Below are 17752 nucleotides of genomic sequence, written 5' to 3'. Positions count from 1 at the left end.
AGGCTCTCCCTAGAAGGTTGGTCATCTGGGCAACCCCGCGGCCTCCGTGCTGTACAGGGCAGCACAGGGCAGCTAGGGTAGGAAATGTTTATGCGTGAGCCGCACGGCGCATGCCCAGTTCTCATCCGTGAGCCGCACGGCGCATGTCCAGTTCTCATCCGTGAGCCAGAGCAGACTCTGGCCTGCTGGTGTTGGACACATTGTTCCCTTGGGCGAGCTTTGAGAATGATATCATTAATGTTGACTGTGCAAGGGAGGATGTGTCCCTTCTAGCTTCTAATGATTTCTGTTAAGGGCCTCTGACCAGCAGGGCAGCATGCTGACCGCTATATGCATGTTAGCCTCGTTCTACCGCACATTGGATGGCTACGTCTAAATGTAACGACATTTTCCATGTACATGACCATGAGCTAGCCCGTCCAGGGGCAGAAGGTGTGGTTACCTTACCATGTATCTACCATCATCGCCATCCTCTCCAAACGCTTTTCTTTATCCAAAACCCTGCAATGCACACTACCTCAGCACCCCGCCCCTGCCAGCCCCTGGGCCTACCCTGCTTTAGTGCTAGGATTCTGGTTGCCATGGAAATGTTTACGCGTGAGCCATACGACACATGTCCAGTTCTCCTGCGTGAACCACACAGTGCATGTGTTCTTCGTGAACCGCACAGCGCATGTCCAGTTCTCATGCGTGAACCATACAGCGCATGTCTAGTTGTGATCAGCTCACGCTCTCAGGGTTCAATCTGTACTGGAGCTGGTGTCACCGGTTCACCCTTTTTAAGGATCCGTCAGGTTTTATTTGTTAGTTCGTCCATAAGTGGATCCTTGGGTTTCTTCTGAATGATGGCACTGTGAATGTGGGTGTGCAGACCAGGAGCGAGTACTGATTCGCTGAACGGTGACAGTTCATGGCTTGGCCGAGGGCCTCCGGCTCTAGACTGAGCTCTTAGGACAGAGCCTAGAGCTACCCACCCTGCCTCCTTGCCACCCACTCGCTCTGTCCTCCGCAGCCACACCCAGTTCCCTTCACCGGTGTGCTCCTGCTGTGCAGCACAAAGGCAAGATGCCCCTTTGTCTCCACCCCCACCCCCACCCCTGGAGTTTTCCAGGTCCCTTTCCCTCCCTTGAGTCGTAGCTTCCGTGCATGCTGCTTGGCAGTGCTGCTACAGCCCTCTGTGCCCATCTCTGTTTTATAAATAGCCTTAGCTAGCCAGGCGGTGGCACACACCTTTGATCTCAGCTCTCAGGAGTCAGAGGCAGACCTATCTCCGTGAGTTCAAGGCCAGTGTGGTCTACAGAGTGAGTTTCAGGACAGCTAGGAACACACAGAGAAACACTATCTCAAAAAAGCCAACCAACCAACCAACTAAGTAAATAAAGCATCAGTTTTCCTACCTCATGTTTTGTGTAACTGACTTATATATAGTTTCAAAACATGATTTCTTTGAGAATTTCATACAGTGAGTTTTGACCATAGTCCTCCTTCCCCTGACTCCTCCCAGATCCACGCTCGTCCTCACCCACCCAACTTTGTGTCCTCTTTCTACATCCACTGAGTCCAGTTTGTGCCGCCCATGTACTGTGGGATGCGTGGCCTTCCACTGGAGTGTGGATGACCCACCAGGGGCTATACCATTAACGATGACCCTTCCCCCTTCCAACAGCTATCAACTGCCTATAGCTGCTGGCTGGGTGAGACTCGGTGTCCACACCCCCTCTTCTTGTTGGGATTTGGTCTGACTTGAGCTCGAAGAGCCCCGGTGCACGCTGTCACAACTGTCAGTATCACTGAAACGTGTTTTCGTGTATTTATTTACCGTCTCTGTCCCTTAGAGTCTTTTCACCTTTTCTTCTGCAATGATTCCTGAGCCGTGGGGGGAGGGGTGCAGTAGAGATGGTCTGTGTACAGTTGAGCATTCTCTAGAGTCTTACTCTCTGCCCTTTGGTTTCTGCTAATTACCATCCGCTGCAAACAGAAGTTTGTCTGATGAGAGTTGAGGGCTGTATCAGTCTATAGGCAGAGTGCTTAGGCAGCACTCTACGTAAGCGATGCTAGGTTCAAGCCCAGAATCCAACAAAATCCTGTGACTGCCATCTGCAGGGTTATTGATGTGCCTAAGGGACTGGATGGTTCTGGTGTCTGGATGGTTGGGCTGCCTGGCCAGCCTGGGTTGTCTTTCTATTACTAAATTATAAGGGTTCTTTAAAAAAACACTTACTACCATTGTGTTATGTGTGTGTGATATGGTGTGTGTGTGTGTGTGTGCATGCCATGGCATTTGTGTGGACCTCAGAGAACATCTTTTGGGAATTGGGTTTCCCTCTCCAGCCCCTGTAGGTTCTGGGGATTAGATTCCGGCTTGTGTGGCGAGAGCTTGTCCCTACTGGGCCACATCGCCTGAATTGCAAGGATTCTTCACATATTCCAGGCACAAGGCCTCTATCAGATACGTTAATTCTTCAAAACTTCTATTTTGTGTTTCTACTTTTGTGGTAGTGTCCTTGGGAACCAGAGGTTTGACATTCTGGTGATGTGCTCAGCTCATGCCTTCCCCCTTCCCTCCCTCTCTCCTTTCCTTCCTTTACCTATTTCTGTTGTTTCTGTTGCTGCTGCTGCTGCTTTTAAGACATTGCTGCCTAACTCGGTGTCACAGAGACAGAGTCCCAGGCCTCTCAGTCCTTACAGCGTCAGCTCTTAGATCTAGGTCTTTCATCCACACCAAGTTCATTTTTATGTAGGGCATGGGGGAGGAGCGTGTCTCTGCTGCCCACACACCCTCACCCGCACCGTTTACCCGCTGGGTTACCTGGAACCTGGTTTATAGGTTAGTTGGCCGGAACTGCGAGGGATTGTTTGCAAGCTCTCTATCCTCACCTCCGCGCCCTCCCTCCTGACGGAGCCATGCTGTCTGGACTGTGGTAGACTGGGAATAAGTTTTGAAATGAGGAAATGTGAGCCTTTTGTTTTGCTTTTTCGGTTTTCTTGGCTATGCTGGGTCTACTCTTTTTCCCTATAGATTTTAGGATGAACCTGGCCATTTCTGCCAAGAGGGCAGCTGGGATTTCAATGAGTATTGTGTTGAATTTCAAGATCAGCTTGAAGATAGCGTCCTCTCGACAACAGTTAAGTCTTTTGATACCCGGACGTAAGATGCATTTCTGTTTTAACACCTTAATTTCTTCACGATGCATGGTTTTGAGAGTTTAACTTTTCAGCTACTTTCTTTTTTCAGCCAGAAACTTTAAAGCGTCTTGTCCTTTTGGAACTGTTGTAAATGGAATTATTTTCTTAATTTCATCCTTAGCGCTGTTCCTGCAAATGTACAGAGATACCGTTGGTTTTTGCCCATCAATGTTCTATCTGGACATCTTGCAGAACTTATTAATTTAATCGTGTTTTTGTGGACTCCTTGGGATTTTCTGTGTAAAGGATTATCTAATTTGTAAATTAAGACACTTTTGTCTCTTCCTTTCCAGTCCGTGTGCCTGTTTTTGGTCTTTTTATTTTTATTTTTTGGCTTATTGTACCAGCTAAACAATGTTTGTAGAAGATACAGATGAATATACACTAACCCTTGCACCATCAAAAATAACTGTCCTTTTCCCTCACTGTACAAACTGTATAATGAGAGGTCTGAGGTATGGGGCAAGTTGGGTGAGGACTGTGTTAGGCCCAGAATTGCCCCTTGCAGGCAACCTGTTGGGATATCTTCTCCCTCAGCAGAGACATCTCTATACATATATAAAGGGTTTGGGGAGATGTCAACCAATCAGACAGATGACATTTTGGAAGGCTGAGTGGAAAATTCTAAAAGTCCTTCTATGAGGCCTGGACTCCTCTCCAGGTGGCTGGCCACTCCCTTTGTGTATTCACGGGTATGGAAAGAACACAGGGACATTCCCGTTCCTCCCGCCTCAGCCCTCTGGCTGCCGGGATCCCGGGGATGATGGCGTGCGCCACCATGTGTAGGCTTTATCGAGGGTTCCCCCATTCACCCTCTCAGCAACCTTGATGTCTCCATTTTGTTGACAAGAAGCTGGCACTGGGAGAGGCTGGGTGACGGGTGGTGGGCGATGCCCAGACACCATACTGCCAGTTCTGCACAACTGGTCCTCATCCGCTGGTCCTCATCCCCGTGAGTTCCTTCTTGCTGGGGTTCAGAAGGCTGCGGCTTAGAGAGAGGTTAAGTGCTCTGTGTAGGGCTCATGAATAAAAGGAACTCCCCTCAGGTCCAACATTTGACCCCTAAATTCTCCACTTGTTTTTTTGCACCACAAGCCCAGAGACAATTAAGGAAATACCATTAAAAGGATAAGAAAGTAAAAACAAAAACAAAAACAAAAACACAAAAACAAAAAAACCGAACAACCCTTCCCAGAAGGCCATGCTGGCGGGCGCCCTTGCTCTTTGGTGCGTCTCTGTGTGTCACCCCACTCTGATGCTGCCGCTCCCCTGGGAGTGGGATAATCTTCCAGGGAGACTCGGAGAACAGACCATCTGGTGATGCAAGAGAGAGGCTAACAGGAACTCCTGCCTTTTCTTAGATAAGTCCACCTAATCCAGTCCTTGTGGCTAATCCACTCCAAGACGTCGTATTTGGGACCAATGGTTAATTGTAGCAGGATAAATTGTTTTTGCTTCTGACCTGGTGCCGGGAGGTCCCTGGGGAAACGGGGTTGAGCGAGAAGAGGAGTTTCAAGGAGCTGGGGCGGGGCGGGGCGGGGTCCTCTTGAATGGGTGAGGTTTCAAAGTTGATAGTGATAGGGCTGGGGACAGATCCCCCGCCCCCATGAGAACTACAGCCTCTTCCAATACCTGGGACAGTAGGGTGGCCCCTGATGTGGTAGTGAGAATTGTGGGAAGCCGGTGCAGGTCTTGTGAGTTTGCTTTTCTGTCCCACCCTAGAGCCAGTATTTGCTCAAGAACGCAGCTCTCCGGAGAGGCATGAGTAGGGAGCTGATGTGCTGACGTGCGGCGGAAAGGCCGGAAAGGCGGGCTGTCCACAGGAGTGGAACCCACAGTGACTCCTCGGGGTGATCCTGGGGCAGCCATTTTGTGTATGTGAGCCCCAGTCTTGCCTCACAGAGTTCCCGGCTTAATAAGTGCATTTCTCAAAAGGCATCAAACTATGGGACCATTTCCCCAAGTGACAAAACCTTAGCGAGTCCAGAAGGCACAGTGATGGAGAGCTCCATCGCCCTTGAGTCCCACCCAGGCCCTCTGGACCTGGTCTCCTTAGCTTTCCGCACTTGCTTTGGAAGAGCTGTCGTTTTCTCCTCCGTCAGGGAGGAAGGAGCCTGACAGGCGGGTGACTGAGGCCTGCAGCACGGTGAGGGGGTGAGGCCGAGCCAGACTGGGACCCAACATGGGGCTGACTCCAGACTCCCTGCAGTCCCCACAGTGCCCAAGCACAGGTGAATCTCTGTGTCTGTCTGTCTGTCTGCCAACTGGCTCTGAGCTCATCTAGCTACGGTGTCTCTTGGATGCTGAGAAGGGTTCTATCTGTCCAGTGGCAGGGGACAGGAATGGGCAAGACATGGACGAAGGGCATGGCTGTCTCCTTTCAAGATGCTCTGCTTGCTCTCACTTTGCAGAGAAGACTAACGCTACGAAGAGTCCTGGGATAAGGCCAAAATCCATCGGTTTATATAGTCTGTCTGTCTGTCTGTCTGTCTGTCTGTCTATTTATCATCTATCTCATCATCTATCATCTGTTTATCATCTCTATCAATCATCTATTTATCTATGTCCATCTCTCTTTTATCTATGTATATATCATTTATCATCTGCATATGTATGTATCTATCACTTCTTCTTCTTTCCCTCCCTCCATCCCTCCCTCCATCCCTCCTTCCTTCCTCTCCTTCCTATGTCCCTGGCAGTGCTAGAATGGGTCCCAGGGCTTTGTGCATACCAGGCAAGTAACCCCTCACTGAATGCACCTGTAGCTTCCTGTCATCTTTACTCTAAGTTTAAACTACAGCTTGGGTTATTGCTTGGCATTTGAGGCTGAGAGTGTTGGAATGTGGAACAGGGGAGAAAGGAACTCAGGCGTCTTTGACACTGACTTCCTTCCAAGGCTGCATGTGACAATAAGCATCAGCACAGCATCTGCCAGCTTCTTCAAACTGCAGGAGTGAGTTCTCACTCCCTACAGGTCCCAGGAAAAGGCTTGCAGGAAGGACTGTGCTTTTACTGTTTTCTGGGATCAAGAGGAGGTGGGGGAGGATGGGGGGTAGGGGGAGGGCAGGGAGTCACAGGACAAATAGGAATATATATGTGCCTGCTTGGACTGCGGGTGTGGGATCTAGGTCAGGGGGGAATACGCAGGTGTGGGATCTAGGTCAGGGGGAATCTGCAGGTGTGGGATCTAGGTCAGGGGGAATCTGCAGGTGTGGGATCTAGGTCAGGGGGAATCTGCAGGTGTGGGATCTAGGTCAGGGGGAATCTGCAGGTGTGGGATCTAGGTCAGGGGGAATCTGCAGGTGTGGGATCTAGGTCAGGGGGAATCTGCAGGTGTGGGATCTAGGTCAGGGGGAATCTGCAGGTATGGGATCTAGGTCAGGGGGGAATCTGCAGGTGTGGGATCTAGGTCGGGGGAATCTACAGTGTGGGATCTAGGTCAGGGGAAATCAGCAGGTGTGGGATCTAGGTCAGGGGGAATCTGCAGGTGTGGGATCTAGGTCAGGGGGAATCTGCAGGTGTGGGATCTAGGTCAGGGGGAATCTGCAGGTGTGGGATCTAGGTCAGGGGGAATCTGCAGGTGAGGGATCTAGGTCAGGTGGGATTTGTTTCATTAAGTTGTTCAATCATAGATCGTCTTCTGCTAAACATGTCTTTAGTGGAGTAATTTAGCCCCTCTGTGTCTTAGCCATTGCACCCCCCCCAACATTTGTCAACTATGCCTTATGTCATGAGCAAAAGTGTGAGGGATGAATGGGAGGGACAATGCTTGGAAGTGGGGAGCCTGGAGTGTTTTGTCCTATATGTAGCAAGTTCCCATTGAAAGAGCCAAAGGTCGATATGTTCTCCTCTGTAAAATGGGGTTAGACTAGGCTCTGGAGTGACGTGGCAGCAGAGCTTTCTGTGCCTCACCCCAGGGACCTTCTGTGTCCTCACCCCAGGGACCTTCTGTGTCCTCACCCCAGGGACCTTCTGTGTCCTCACCCCAGGGACCTTCTGTGTCCTCACCCCAGGGACCTTTGTTCATTTCTCCTGCAAGTGTAGAAGACCTAGACAGGAAATGCCGTGTCTAGGCTGAGGGTTCATGCACACTGTCAGGTGGAGGTGCAGTTGGCTGGTTTGCCATCTGATGACTGGGAGGTGTGGGCGGAGCTGCGCAGCACAATGTGAGTGAGGAGGGAACACAATGTGAGTGAGGAGGGAACACAATGTGAGTGAGGAGGGAACACAGTGTGACTGAGGAGGGAACACAATGTGAGTGAGGAGGGAACACAATGTGAGTGAGGAGGGAACACAATGTGAGTGAGGAGGGAACACAGTGTGACTGAGGAGGGAACACAGTGTGACTGAGGAGGAAACACAGTGTGAGTGAGGAGGGAACACAATGTGAGTGAGGAGGGAACACAGTGTGACTGAGGAGGGAACACAATGTGACTGAGGAGGGAACACAATGTGACTGAGGAGGGAACACAATGTGACTGAGGAGGGAACACAATGTGACTGAGGAGGGAACACAATGTGACTGAGGAGGGAACACAATGTGACTGAGGAGGGAACACAATGTGACTGAGGAGGGAACACAATGTGAGTGAGGAGGGAACACAATGTGAGTGAGGAGGGAACACAGTGTGAGTGAGGAGGGAACACAGTGTGAGTGAGGAGGGAACACAATGTGAGTGAGGAGGGAACACAGTGTGAGTGAGGAGGGAACACAGTGTGAGTGAGGAGGGAACACAATGTGAGTGAGGAGGGAACACAGTGTGAGTGAGGAGGGAACACAGTGTGAGTGAGGAGGGAACACAATGTGACTGAGGAGGGAACACAGTGTGAGTGAGGAGGGAACACAGTGTGACTGAGGAGGGAACACAATGTGAGTGAGGAGGGAACACAATGTGAGTGAGGAGGGAACACAGTGTGAGTGAGGAGGGAACACAGTGTGAGTGAGGAGGGAACACAATGTGAGTGAGGAGGGAACACAATGTGAGTGAGGAGAGAACACAATGTGAGTGAGGAGGGAACACAGTGTGACTGAGGAGGGAACACAGTGTGACTGAGGAGGGAACACAGTGTGACTGAGGAGGGAACACAGTGTGACTGAGGAGGGAACACAGTGTGACTGAGGAGGGAACACAGTGTGACTGAGGCGGGAACACAATGTGACCGAGGTGTGCACTGTTAGCTGTCAAGAACAGCTTAGCTAGAAGCGATGTTTTACATGACTGTGACATGAGCCATGCAGGTGCCCTGGATGACGGTGGCACCGACAGCGTCAGTCCTGTGCAGTGCGGTTGTAAAACAGGACAGGAGCCAGGTCAGTCTCAGGCCATGTCTTCACTATCCAGATCTCTGGACACTTTCCGTGGCTTCTGCACCCCCACCTCCGCCTCCCACTCGTTCAGTTTCTGCCTGGCAGATCCCTCCTGCCAGCTTGCTGTCGGATGACGACACAGACACTTAGCTGTCCAGAGTGACATTTACATGTATTTTAACCCCCACCGCCTAAAAAAAGAAAAAAAAAACAGCATTGGGGTTTGTTTTAGCCATCCTTTTCTTTCTGCTACAAAATATCTAAGATGGTGGGAGAGGGTTTCTTGTTTCAGAGATATCAGTTCACGGTGGGCTGGTTCCACTGCTGTCAGGCCTCATGTGAAGTAGAGCATCCAGGGCAGGGAAGCAGAGGCTGCTTCCCTCACGGTGACCTTGGAGCAGCCTGGGAAGCAGACGTGCTCAGAGACAAGATACACACCGGTCTCGGTCACTGCTCTTGCTGTGAAGAGACACCAGGACCAAGGCAGCTTATAAAAGAAAGCGTTTACGTGGGAGCTTTCTCACAGTTTTCGAGGCCGAGCCCATGAGCGCCACGGCAGGAGCACGGCAGCAGCAGGCCAGCAGCCGTGGTGCTGGGCAGCAGTGACTGAGAGTGTTCATCTCCTCTACAAGCTGGAGGCAGAGGTGAGACCAGGCCTGGCATGGGCTTGTGGCTTTGTTTTTTGAGACAGGTTTCTCTGGGTAGCCCTGGCTGTCCTGGAACTGACTTTGTAGACCAGGCTGGCCTCCATCTCACAGAGATCCACTGCCCTCTGCTTCCTGAGTGCTGGGATTGGAAACCTCTCAGCCCACCCCCAGCGAGAAACCTCCTCCATCAAGGTCACGCCTCAGCCAGGCAGTGGTGGCGCACGCCTGTAATCCCAGCACTCTGGGAGGCAGAGGCAGGTGGATTTCTGAGTTTGAGGGCAGCCTGGTCTACAGAGTGAGTTCCAGGACAGCCATGGATACACAGAGAAACCCTGTCTCGAAAAACCAAATCCAAAACAAACAAACAAACAAACAAACAAAAGTCACGCCTCATAATCTTCCCTAAACAGTTCCTCTAACTGGGACCACATTCAAACATGTAAGCAAGCCTATGAGGGCTGTTCTCACTGAATGCACCATAACCTCCCTGGCCTGCTTCTTTCAACAAGGTCCTGTCTCCTAGCTCTATCAGATTATGAGTCCATCACTGGATGAATCCATCAGTTAAGTCAGAGCGCCCCCCATCCCGTCCCCGTCAGCTGGGGAGCAAACTGTCAACACATGGCCCTCGTGGGCATCTCACCCCTGAATCACTGCAGGTGTTGGACGTTTCTGGCATCAAATTGGATACGATAATGAATTTTCTTTGGGAAGAAATATTGTTTCAGTAATCAATTCTAACACAGTCAGTCGCAATAGTAAAAATATTCTTCATGGCAGGCATTTGAAACATACAGAAGAACAGTAAGGGGACGGCGAGGCCTGCCTCGGGGCCGCCCGCGCCCCTCAGGAGCTGGATGCCTTCTCTCCTCCAGTCCCTTTCTGAGCATCAAGGCCTCCGTTCTTTTGTTTTCTGTCTTTTTTGGGTTCTGTTGTCATACCCAGCGATGCTGGGATTGTATTATTTCTCTAGCTTTACTTCTCCATTTGACAACATATTGTGAATATTTCCCCAGTCATTAAACATTCTTTGCAAACACGGTTGCTAATGTTTGCCTAATAGCCCGTCCTGCGGCTACCCCGTCATGTTCTCTCCACACTGCTGTCGCAGCTCGAGGAGTTAACTGTGGTTCCCACTCCTGGCTCCCAGCCCAGCCTGACAGAGAGCAAAGAATCTAGAAATGAGAATGTTCTCTCTTGCTGGGCATGCTCCTGCCTGCAGGAACAGGGATGGCTTTGCAGGGCCCACAGGAGCCCAGAGGTCAGTGCTGGTCTGGGACCAGTGGACAGTGTTCCTTTACAACACAGGTGCCTGGCCCTGCTGTTTTCTTTGCCAACCTGGATTTCTCTACCACACACAGGTGTGATTTCAGCTTGGGGACCAGGACACACCTCACAATGGGTTTTCCCTTTCTCGGAGTTGACCAGCTTGGGGTCTGAGCAAGGAGGGTCAGCCTGCTCTGGGATTTCTAGCCTTGACTTTGGACTCTACTCTGTCTTTCAAGCCAGGGTTTCTCTGTGTAGCCCTGGCTGTCCTGGATCTCACTCTATAGACCAGGCTGGCCTCGAACTCAGAGTTCTGCCTGCCTCTGTCTACCAAGTGCTGGGATTAAAGGCGTGCACCACCACGCCCAGCTAAGGGCTCTGCTTTTCTCAGATCCTTATGATCCAGAGTCTGTTCTGATAGAGGAATGCTGTAATCAGGGGTGTGGAAGTCTCTGCACTTCATAGCTTGCTGGGGAACTTTCAGAAACAATGTAGCACTCGGTCCATTTTTCCCTTCTTTAAAATGATCTCTTTGGTACATGCACAGCACACAATCCCGCATAAAATGGCTGAGCATTATGTGGCCATAAGACCTCAGCAGAAGTATGAAAGTTATGAAGTTACAGACCAGCTCCCACAGAGAGGCCTTCAGCTCCTAGCCCATTTTTGCATTCCCACAGGTTTTCTGATGTTGCTGACCTCCAGCACCTGAAAGCCAGGTCTATGGAGGGGGGCACAGGTCCTTCCTGGGAGCCAAGCCCTCTCCAGTCATCCACACATGCTGAGGGACTAGCCTGTCTTTTCTCCCAGAAGCTTATACTCTCTGGTCTGTCCATCTGTCCATCCACCTGTCCATCCGTCCATCTGTCTGCAGCTCCAGGGTCATGGTTTTCTGACAATGTCACCCCGGGATGGGCTCTTGACTGGCCATTGTGTTACTTGTGAGGGGTACAGGCTGTATGCAGAAGTGTCTGGTGCTGTGTGGGGACTGGGGCAGGCTTGGTCTTAGTTCCTAGACCTCAGTGGGTTTGAAGGGATCTGCAGGCTCGGCCAGGGCTCTCCGACTGCAGAAGCCCCAGTCTGGATACAGGCAAGGGACGCTTTCTGTCCCTTAGCTGTGGCCCTTGCATTCATCCTAAAATGGCTGTGGTGCTCTCCCTCCGGCCTCTTGTGTTCTCACACCCCATGGCCAGCTGTGTCTCCCAGGCCACCAACCCTCAGCCTCTCAATTGTCTTGTCTGATCTTGATTCTTGAGTTTGGCTTTTGGAGATGAAGGGCTCTTCTTCAAGGGTGGCTGCATATGGCAGGCTTGTCTGCGCTACAGTAGTGTGAGGGGAGCGGACTCTATTGGTGCTGCGGTAGAAGGCTCGGGAGGTTAAGATATTTGCCCAAGGTCACAAAGGACACAGGCTAAGCTTGGAGGAACCTGGGTGCAGCAAACTCTTAAGGACTAGGACCTTTCAAAGTTCAGCAGAGCACAGACCCCCACAGCAGGGGTGGGGCCAGGGCAGAGCAAACCCGGGTTTATTGTTTCTTTGTTTGTTTGTTTTTTTGGGGGGGTTGTTATTGTTTCCACCTCTTGTTTTGTGCAGGTGAAGTCGGGATATATTCTTTTAAAATACCTTTATTATTTCTTTGAGAATTCTGTTCAGTGTATTTTGATATCTATGCCTTCTGGGCCTCCTCCCAGACCCGCCCCTCCCCCACCTCCTCTCGGACCCACCCCTCCTTCCTACCCACCCAACTTTGCGTTCTTTTTTGTTATTTTATGCCCATCGAGTCCAGTTTGTGCCACCTACATAATTCTTGGGTGTGGCACCTGCTCTGGAGTTTGGTTATCAGAGACCACACCCTTAAAGCAAGCAGCCCCTCCCTGCCTCTTAGAAGCTCCCAGCTGCCAATAGCTCCTTGGTTGGGGTGCCCATCTCCTTTCTCCACCGGGATTTCCGGGATTTCGTCTGGCTTGAGCTCTGCGGGTCTTCTGTGCTGTCCCAGCCCTGAGAGCTCACGGGCAAGTGCCCCGTCGTTGGAGCTGCTTTTGTGGTCCAACCCTTTTCTTCTCCCTTGCCTCTGTCCTTGGCGTCTGTGGTGTGTGTACGGCTGTGCATGCCTGGTGCACCCCTGTTCAGAGGCCAGAGGCAGACATCCGGAGTCCTACTCTATCATGCTTTGCCCCATTCTCCTGAGGCATGGGGTCTTCCACTAAACCTGGACTTTTCCTTCTTTGTTGGCTAGAGTGGCCAGGAAGCGCAGTGATCAGTGCCCCTCTCCCCAACCACACAATGTGGGCCGTGGAACTCCCACTCGGGTCCTTGTGTTTGTGTGGGAAACATGCTTACCCATTGAAGCAATTCACCAGCTCCCTCTTTCGTTCTTTCTTTTTCTTTGTTCTTTTTTTTTTTTTTTTTTTTTTTTTTTTGAGACAGGGCTTCTCTGTGTAGCCCTGGCTGTCCTGGAACTCACTCTGTAGACCAGGCTGGCCTCGTCTCCTCAGAAATCCGCCTGCCTCTGCCTCCTAAGTGCTGGGATTACAGGCGTGCGGCACCACCGCCCGGCCTGGAGCTTATTTCTGAGCATGCCTGGTACTGACTGGGCCCCAGCCGCTTGCTTCCTTCATTCCCCTCCATGGTCAAGATGGGCTTCCTCTTGGTCCCTGCACCCCGCTTCTCAGAGCCACCCTGACCTTTCTCCGCATGAGAGCCCGACTTCCAGGTCAGCATTTCGATTTCCCTTCTGCTCTCGCTCAGGGTTCATCTTATCGATTGTTGTCTCTGGTCCTGGCATCCTGCTCTGTGGCTCTGGCCGGTGAGTCTTCCAGCCTCGTTAACTGTGTTCCGGAGAGCACCCACCCTCCCCTCCAGTCTCCTCCCACCACTCCCCCGGCGGCTGGTTTCAGATGAGTCAGGGTGGGGGTGGGGAGCAGAGACCTTAGGCTGCATGGCTGTAGACACTGGGCTGGCGTCTGCCCCATCTTCTCCCTCACCTGATCTCCCCTTCCTCTGCCCTAGGGCTGAAGGCACTTGGTCCTCAACGTGTTAGGACTGTAGCAGTTTTGAGTCAGGCCCAGGCTAGAGAGAGGGAGGGGGGGCTCTGCTATTTACAGCCATGGGCCAGTGGAGAGGATGATGGGGCTCTTAGAGCCCCTGTAGGGTCAGTTAGGCATGTGGAGTCCTGGCCTTCAGTGCGGACCATTCTCCCATGACTTTACCTTCCCTGTAAATGGGACACCAGAGATGTTAGCATTGTGTCTAAGCTCCACCCCGCAGTTACCTGGCAACAGCCAGGTGTGCCTGACTATAAAAGGGGCCGCTTGCCCCCTCCTCACTCTCTTGGTTTCTTATTTCTCTCTTGCTCTTTCTCTCCTTCCCTCCCTCCCTCTCTCCCCATTCTCCTCTCCCCCTCTGTCTTCATGCACTCATGGCTGGCGGCTTCTCCTCTCTTCTCCTCTCCCCTCTCTCCTCTCCCCTCCCCCCTCCCTCTCTTTCTCTCCCTCTCCCTGCCTTTCTCTGCCTCTACTACCCTCTTAACTCCCCTCCCCATGCCCTGAATAAATTCTATTCTCTACTATGCCGTCCTGTGGCTGGTCCCTCAGGGGAAGGGATGCCTCTCAGCATGGGCCCGCTGGGGCACCCCTTTCCCCCACTCCTCACCACACCCCCATAGAACATATCTCCCTTCTCTTTATCTTTTTATAAACACATCAAGAGTACCCGGGCCTTAGCATCTGTGTGCGCCCTGGGCTCTGTTCTCTCTATGACTTCCAGGTAGAACAGGTTTCTGCCTATGACCTCGCCAGGACAGCATTTCTGTCCCAGCCTTCTGCTACTTCTCTGGCACATTAGTCACAGTGTTAGAGCTCAAGGAAATCATGGCCAATTAAACTCTGACTGGGCCATGGAAGCCTCTGCCGTGCTACCTGTGGGTGGGGGAAGCCATTTTGATGGGGATTTGGCTCTGGGAAGGTCAAATCTGGACTCCATTTTGTACCGCAGTCCTGCACTGTGGCCCTGCACCACTGCATAAGGCAGAAGAGTCATCTACCTGGAGGGCTGTCTCCCTCGTGCCTGTGCAAGCCAGCAGCCCTCCAGGTGACAGGCAGAGAGGAGGGGAGAAAGCACAGAAAGGCCAGGTTCAGACTCCTCTGTAGCAGTGTTTCTGGTATGTTCTGTGTGAGAAGGTGCTACAGCAGAGCCTCATTTGGGAGCTAACGCTCACCCACCCCACCCCATGCACATCCTACTGCACAGAAGTGCACTGCGTGTCTACCCACCTAGACACTGCTGCAAGCAAACCCCAGTTTCCTCCCTCTTGGGAGACCCTGAACTTCTGTCCACCCTGCGGTGGCTCCCTCCACTTGACCTCCTCCAGCTGCAGACTCAGGTGTGCTTTTGAAGTTCGTGTCAAGTTCAGGGGCAGCATGGGTCTGTGTGGGCCTTCCAGAGAACTCAGGGTCACAGTATGGTTGTTCTGGGGTTTGCTGGATCTGTGGGTGGTCCTCCTCATACTCTGGCCTGCTGTCTGGTCGATTACAATATAGTCGTGCGATAAACTTGACTAAATTATTACCACGCTTGTGGAACATCTCTGAAAACCGTCCCAGAAGGCAACAGCTGCACAATTAGGCCATAAATTCTCTTTCAATGAACTTGTCGGTGGTAACAGTACCTGTGTGACCATGTTGTACAAGATAACTAGGCGTAATGGGCTCGGGAGGCAGCACCCAGGACGGCCCCGAGAAGTAGGGGACATTACTGTTTAGTCATGAACTCCTTCTGTCTTAAAAGAAAAGGGGAGTAGTGTCAGGGTTGGCCCGTAACTACCCTGTCTATTAGGACCAGGGTTGGGGGCAGGTGGAGCGTCTACAGGACAGGCTAACACCAGGTATGCTGCAGGCCTTTGGATGCCCAGAGTCCTCCTAGAGCCATATCCCACCAGGGTTCCAAGAAGAACTTGTCAGTTAGAACCTGGGCAGGCTCAGCCTTTGCAGAGATGAGCTGTCGTGGTCCTCCTGGTGGTCAGGCAAGCTTAGCCATTCTTCTTTTCATTTTAAATCATGTGTGCATGCGCCTGCATGTGTGTGTATGTGTGTGTGCATGTGTGTGCAAGTGTCTGTGTTTATGTTTGTGTGCATGTGTGTGTTTGTGAGACTGTGTATGTGTGTGTGCATGTGTGCGTGTGTGTCTGTGTGCGTGTGTGGATGTATGTGTACATGTGTATGTATGTGTAAGTATGTGGGTGTGTACATGTGTGTCTGTATGTGTGTCTGTGTGAGTATAGTGTGTGTGCACTGGAGTGCGTGCATATATGTCTATGTGCATGCGTGGATGTGCTTGTGTGTCTGTGTGTTGGTGTGTGTACATGTGTGTCTCTGTGTGTGCATTACAGCCCGTGGTAGCACCATGTCACATAGTCATAAACTCTGAGGATGGGGCCAGTGACATGACCAAGGGGATTTTCCCTCTGTTGCCCACATGCAGGTAGAGATCAGGACCTAGGGCCAGCTTAAACCTGGACACAGGAAGGACCTGGTTTTGAGGGAGGTCTGTTAGCTTTGTGCTGCTGGTACGGAGCTGGGATCAGTCAGCTTGAAGGGACTTCAGAGGTTTACATGACCCTGTGGTTTTAGAAGTTTAGTCAGGGTCACTGGGGCCCTGTGGCTCTTGGGCCTGGGGTTGAGGTAAGACTTCACAGCAGGATTGCATGCTCCGGGGGACTGTTCACCTCCTGGGGGCAGAGAGGAAGAGGATCCAGGTTCACTATGGCTCCTGTGTTGGCACCCAAAGCCCTAAGTTCCTCCAGGCAGGCCCTGGACCCTACAGCTCCCAGCACCTGCTGAGGCCGCCAAGGCCAGTGAGCAAACCTCTATCTTCACTCTGAGTCCATGGTCCTGCTGCTTCCAGAGCTGTCACTCAAGAGTGGCCACAGACTTTATTTATTTATTTATTTATTTATTTATTTATTTATTTAAATTATTGGGCCTTTGGAGACATTTAAAAATCCAGACCATGATGTACAGGTCCTAGCAGAGACCATAGCTGGACCATCACCCTGTCCTGTCCTGTGGTAGGAGCCCTGCCTTAGTTGCTGCTGCCCCTTACGGGATGGTAGCAGCGCTCTGCACCTCACACACCATCAGGGTCTTCCTGAGTGAAAATGACAAATGATCACCTTTACCCTTCAAGACCTGCCCCTCTTGAGAAAAGTGCCAGTCAGGAGGAGGGTGCAACCTGAAAACCAGTCTAAGTACACACAAGCAGCATGCAGACCCTTGGTACAGCTCCAGCGCTCCAGCACGCAGCCACGCCGTGCGTCTGACAGTGTCCGCCACTCAGAGGCTGCAGAGTTTCCCACTCACAACTGTGGATCCCCCTCCCTCCCCATCCAGCCTGGCCGGGGGCAGCCACACGCTGTCTCAGATGGCTTCTGTGACGGGGCATGGGCATCTCCTCAGACCTGTCCACCCGACAGGCTTGTGGGCGGAGCACATCCCCCGGAGACTTCCTGCCCTAGGCCTATTACTGGAGTCCGTCACCCAGAAAATCTGTTGACGGAACCGTTCTCTCTGAACTGCAAGCAAATTGGGGGATTTGAATGTTACGCAACGAAACTGCAGTAAGACTGAGCCTCTGAGTATTGAGCTTGCGGGGACGACATCTCTGTTCCTGGCCACACTTCCCCTCTGCCACTTCCTGAGCTGTCACCCTCCAGGGTGGCCACATACAATATTTATTTTTTTTAATTAAGTTGCAAAGACATGTGGCTTGGCCCCCACAGATGCGTTATAAAGTCAGGCCTTCTCAGTCCCTGGAAGTTTTTAAAAAAAAAATTTTTTTTATAGATAGTAGCATCAGGCTGTTATTAGTATTCACGAGAAACGCTTGTGGCAGCTCCACACACGTAATGAGAAGCCACCTGCAGTTCAAAGCGGGGCTTGATAATGCTGTAATTAGATTTGAGATGCAAAAACGCTCATTAAAATTAAATAACATATTTGTCACTGTTTTAAGAGGTACACATTGCCTAGACCCACGCTGGTCTCTTGACCTTGAGTATTTTGGTGGAGTCCTTGCTGCCAACGATTCCAAAGCGACAGCCGCAGTCTGTAGAGTCCCCAGAACATGGCAGCCCCCAGCGCTGTTTGTGTTGAAGAAATTAGAGGTCCAATGAGCTCAGTACGTGTGGGTGGGATGGCTCAATGGGTAGGGCCTAGTCCCCCACAGGACGAGGTGGGGGGCACTGTGGAGGAAGCAGTGGCTTTGGCTATCACTGTTTAGCTTTGTCCAGAGGAAGCTCAAGACAGCTTAGAATCAGATTGCTAGTGTTTCACAAGGGCCATCAGTGTGT

General features: G+C 51.6%; 1 protein-coding gene across 1 annotated transcript in view; it reads left to right on the top strand.

Moving 5' to 3' along the window:
• The first annotated feature begins 12983 nt into the window (after positions 1 to 12983).
• Positions 12984 to 17752, top strand: part of LOC127680442 (calmodulin-binding transcription activator 1-like) — a 602930-nt gene continuing 598161 nt past the window's right edge. Inside the window, exons 1-2 of the mRNA XM_052175894.1 lie at positions 12984 to 12990; positions 13107 to 13213. Of these exons, the coding sequence (XP_052031854.1) occupies positions 12984 to 12990; positions 13107 to 13213 (114 nt within the window). The remainder of the gene's footprint in view (positions 12991 to 13106; positions 13214 to 17752) is intronic.

The sequence above is a fragment of the Apodemus sylvaticus genome, chromosome 3, assembly GCF_947179515.1.
Source record: "Apodemus sylvaticus chromosome 3, mApoSyl1.1, whole genome shotgun sequence".
NCBI classification, from domain to species: domain Eukaryota; kingdom Metazoa; phylum Chordata; class Mammalia; order Rodentia; family Muridae; genus Apodemus; species Apodemus sylvaticus.
Note: the sequence above shows the minus strand (reverse complement) of the source record. Positions and strands in the feature narration are given on the sequence as shown.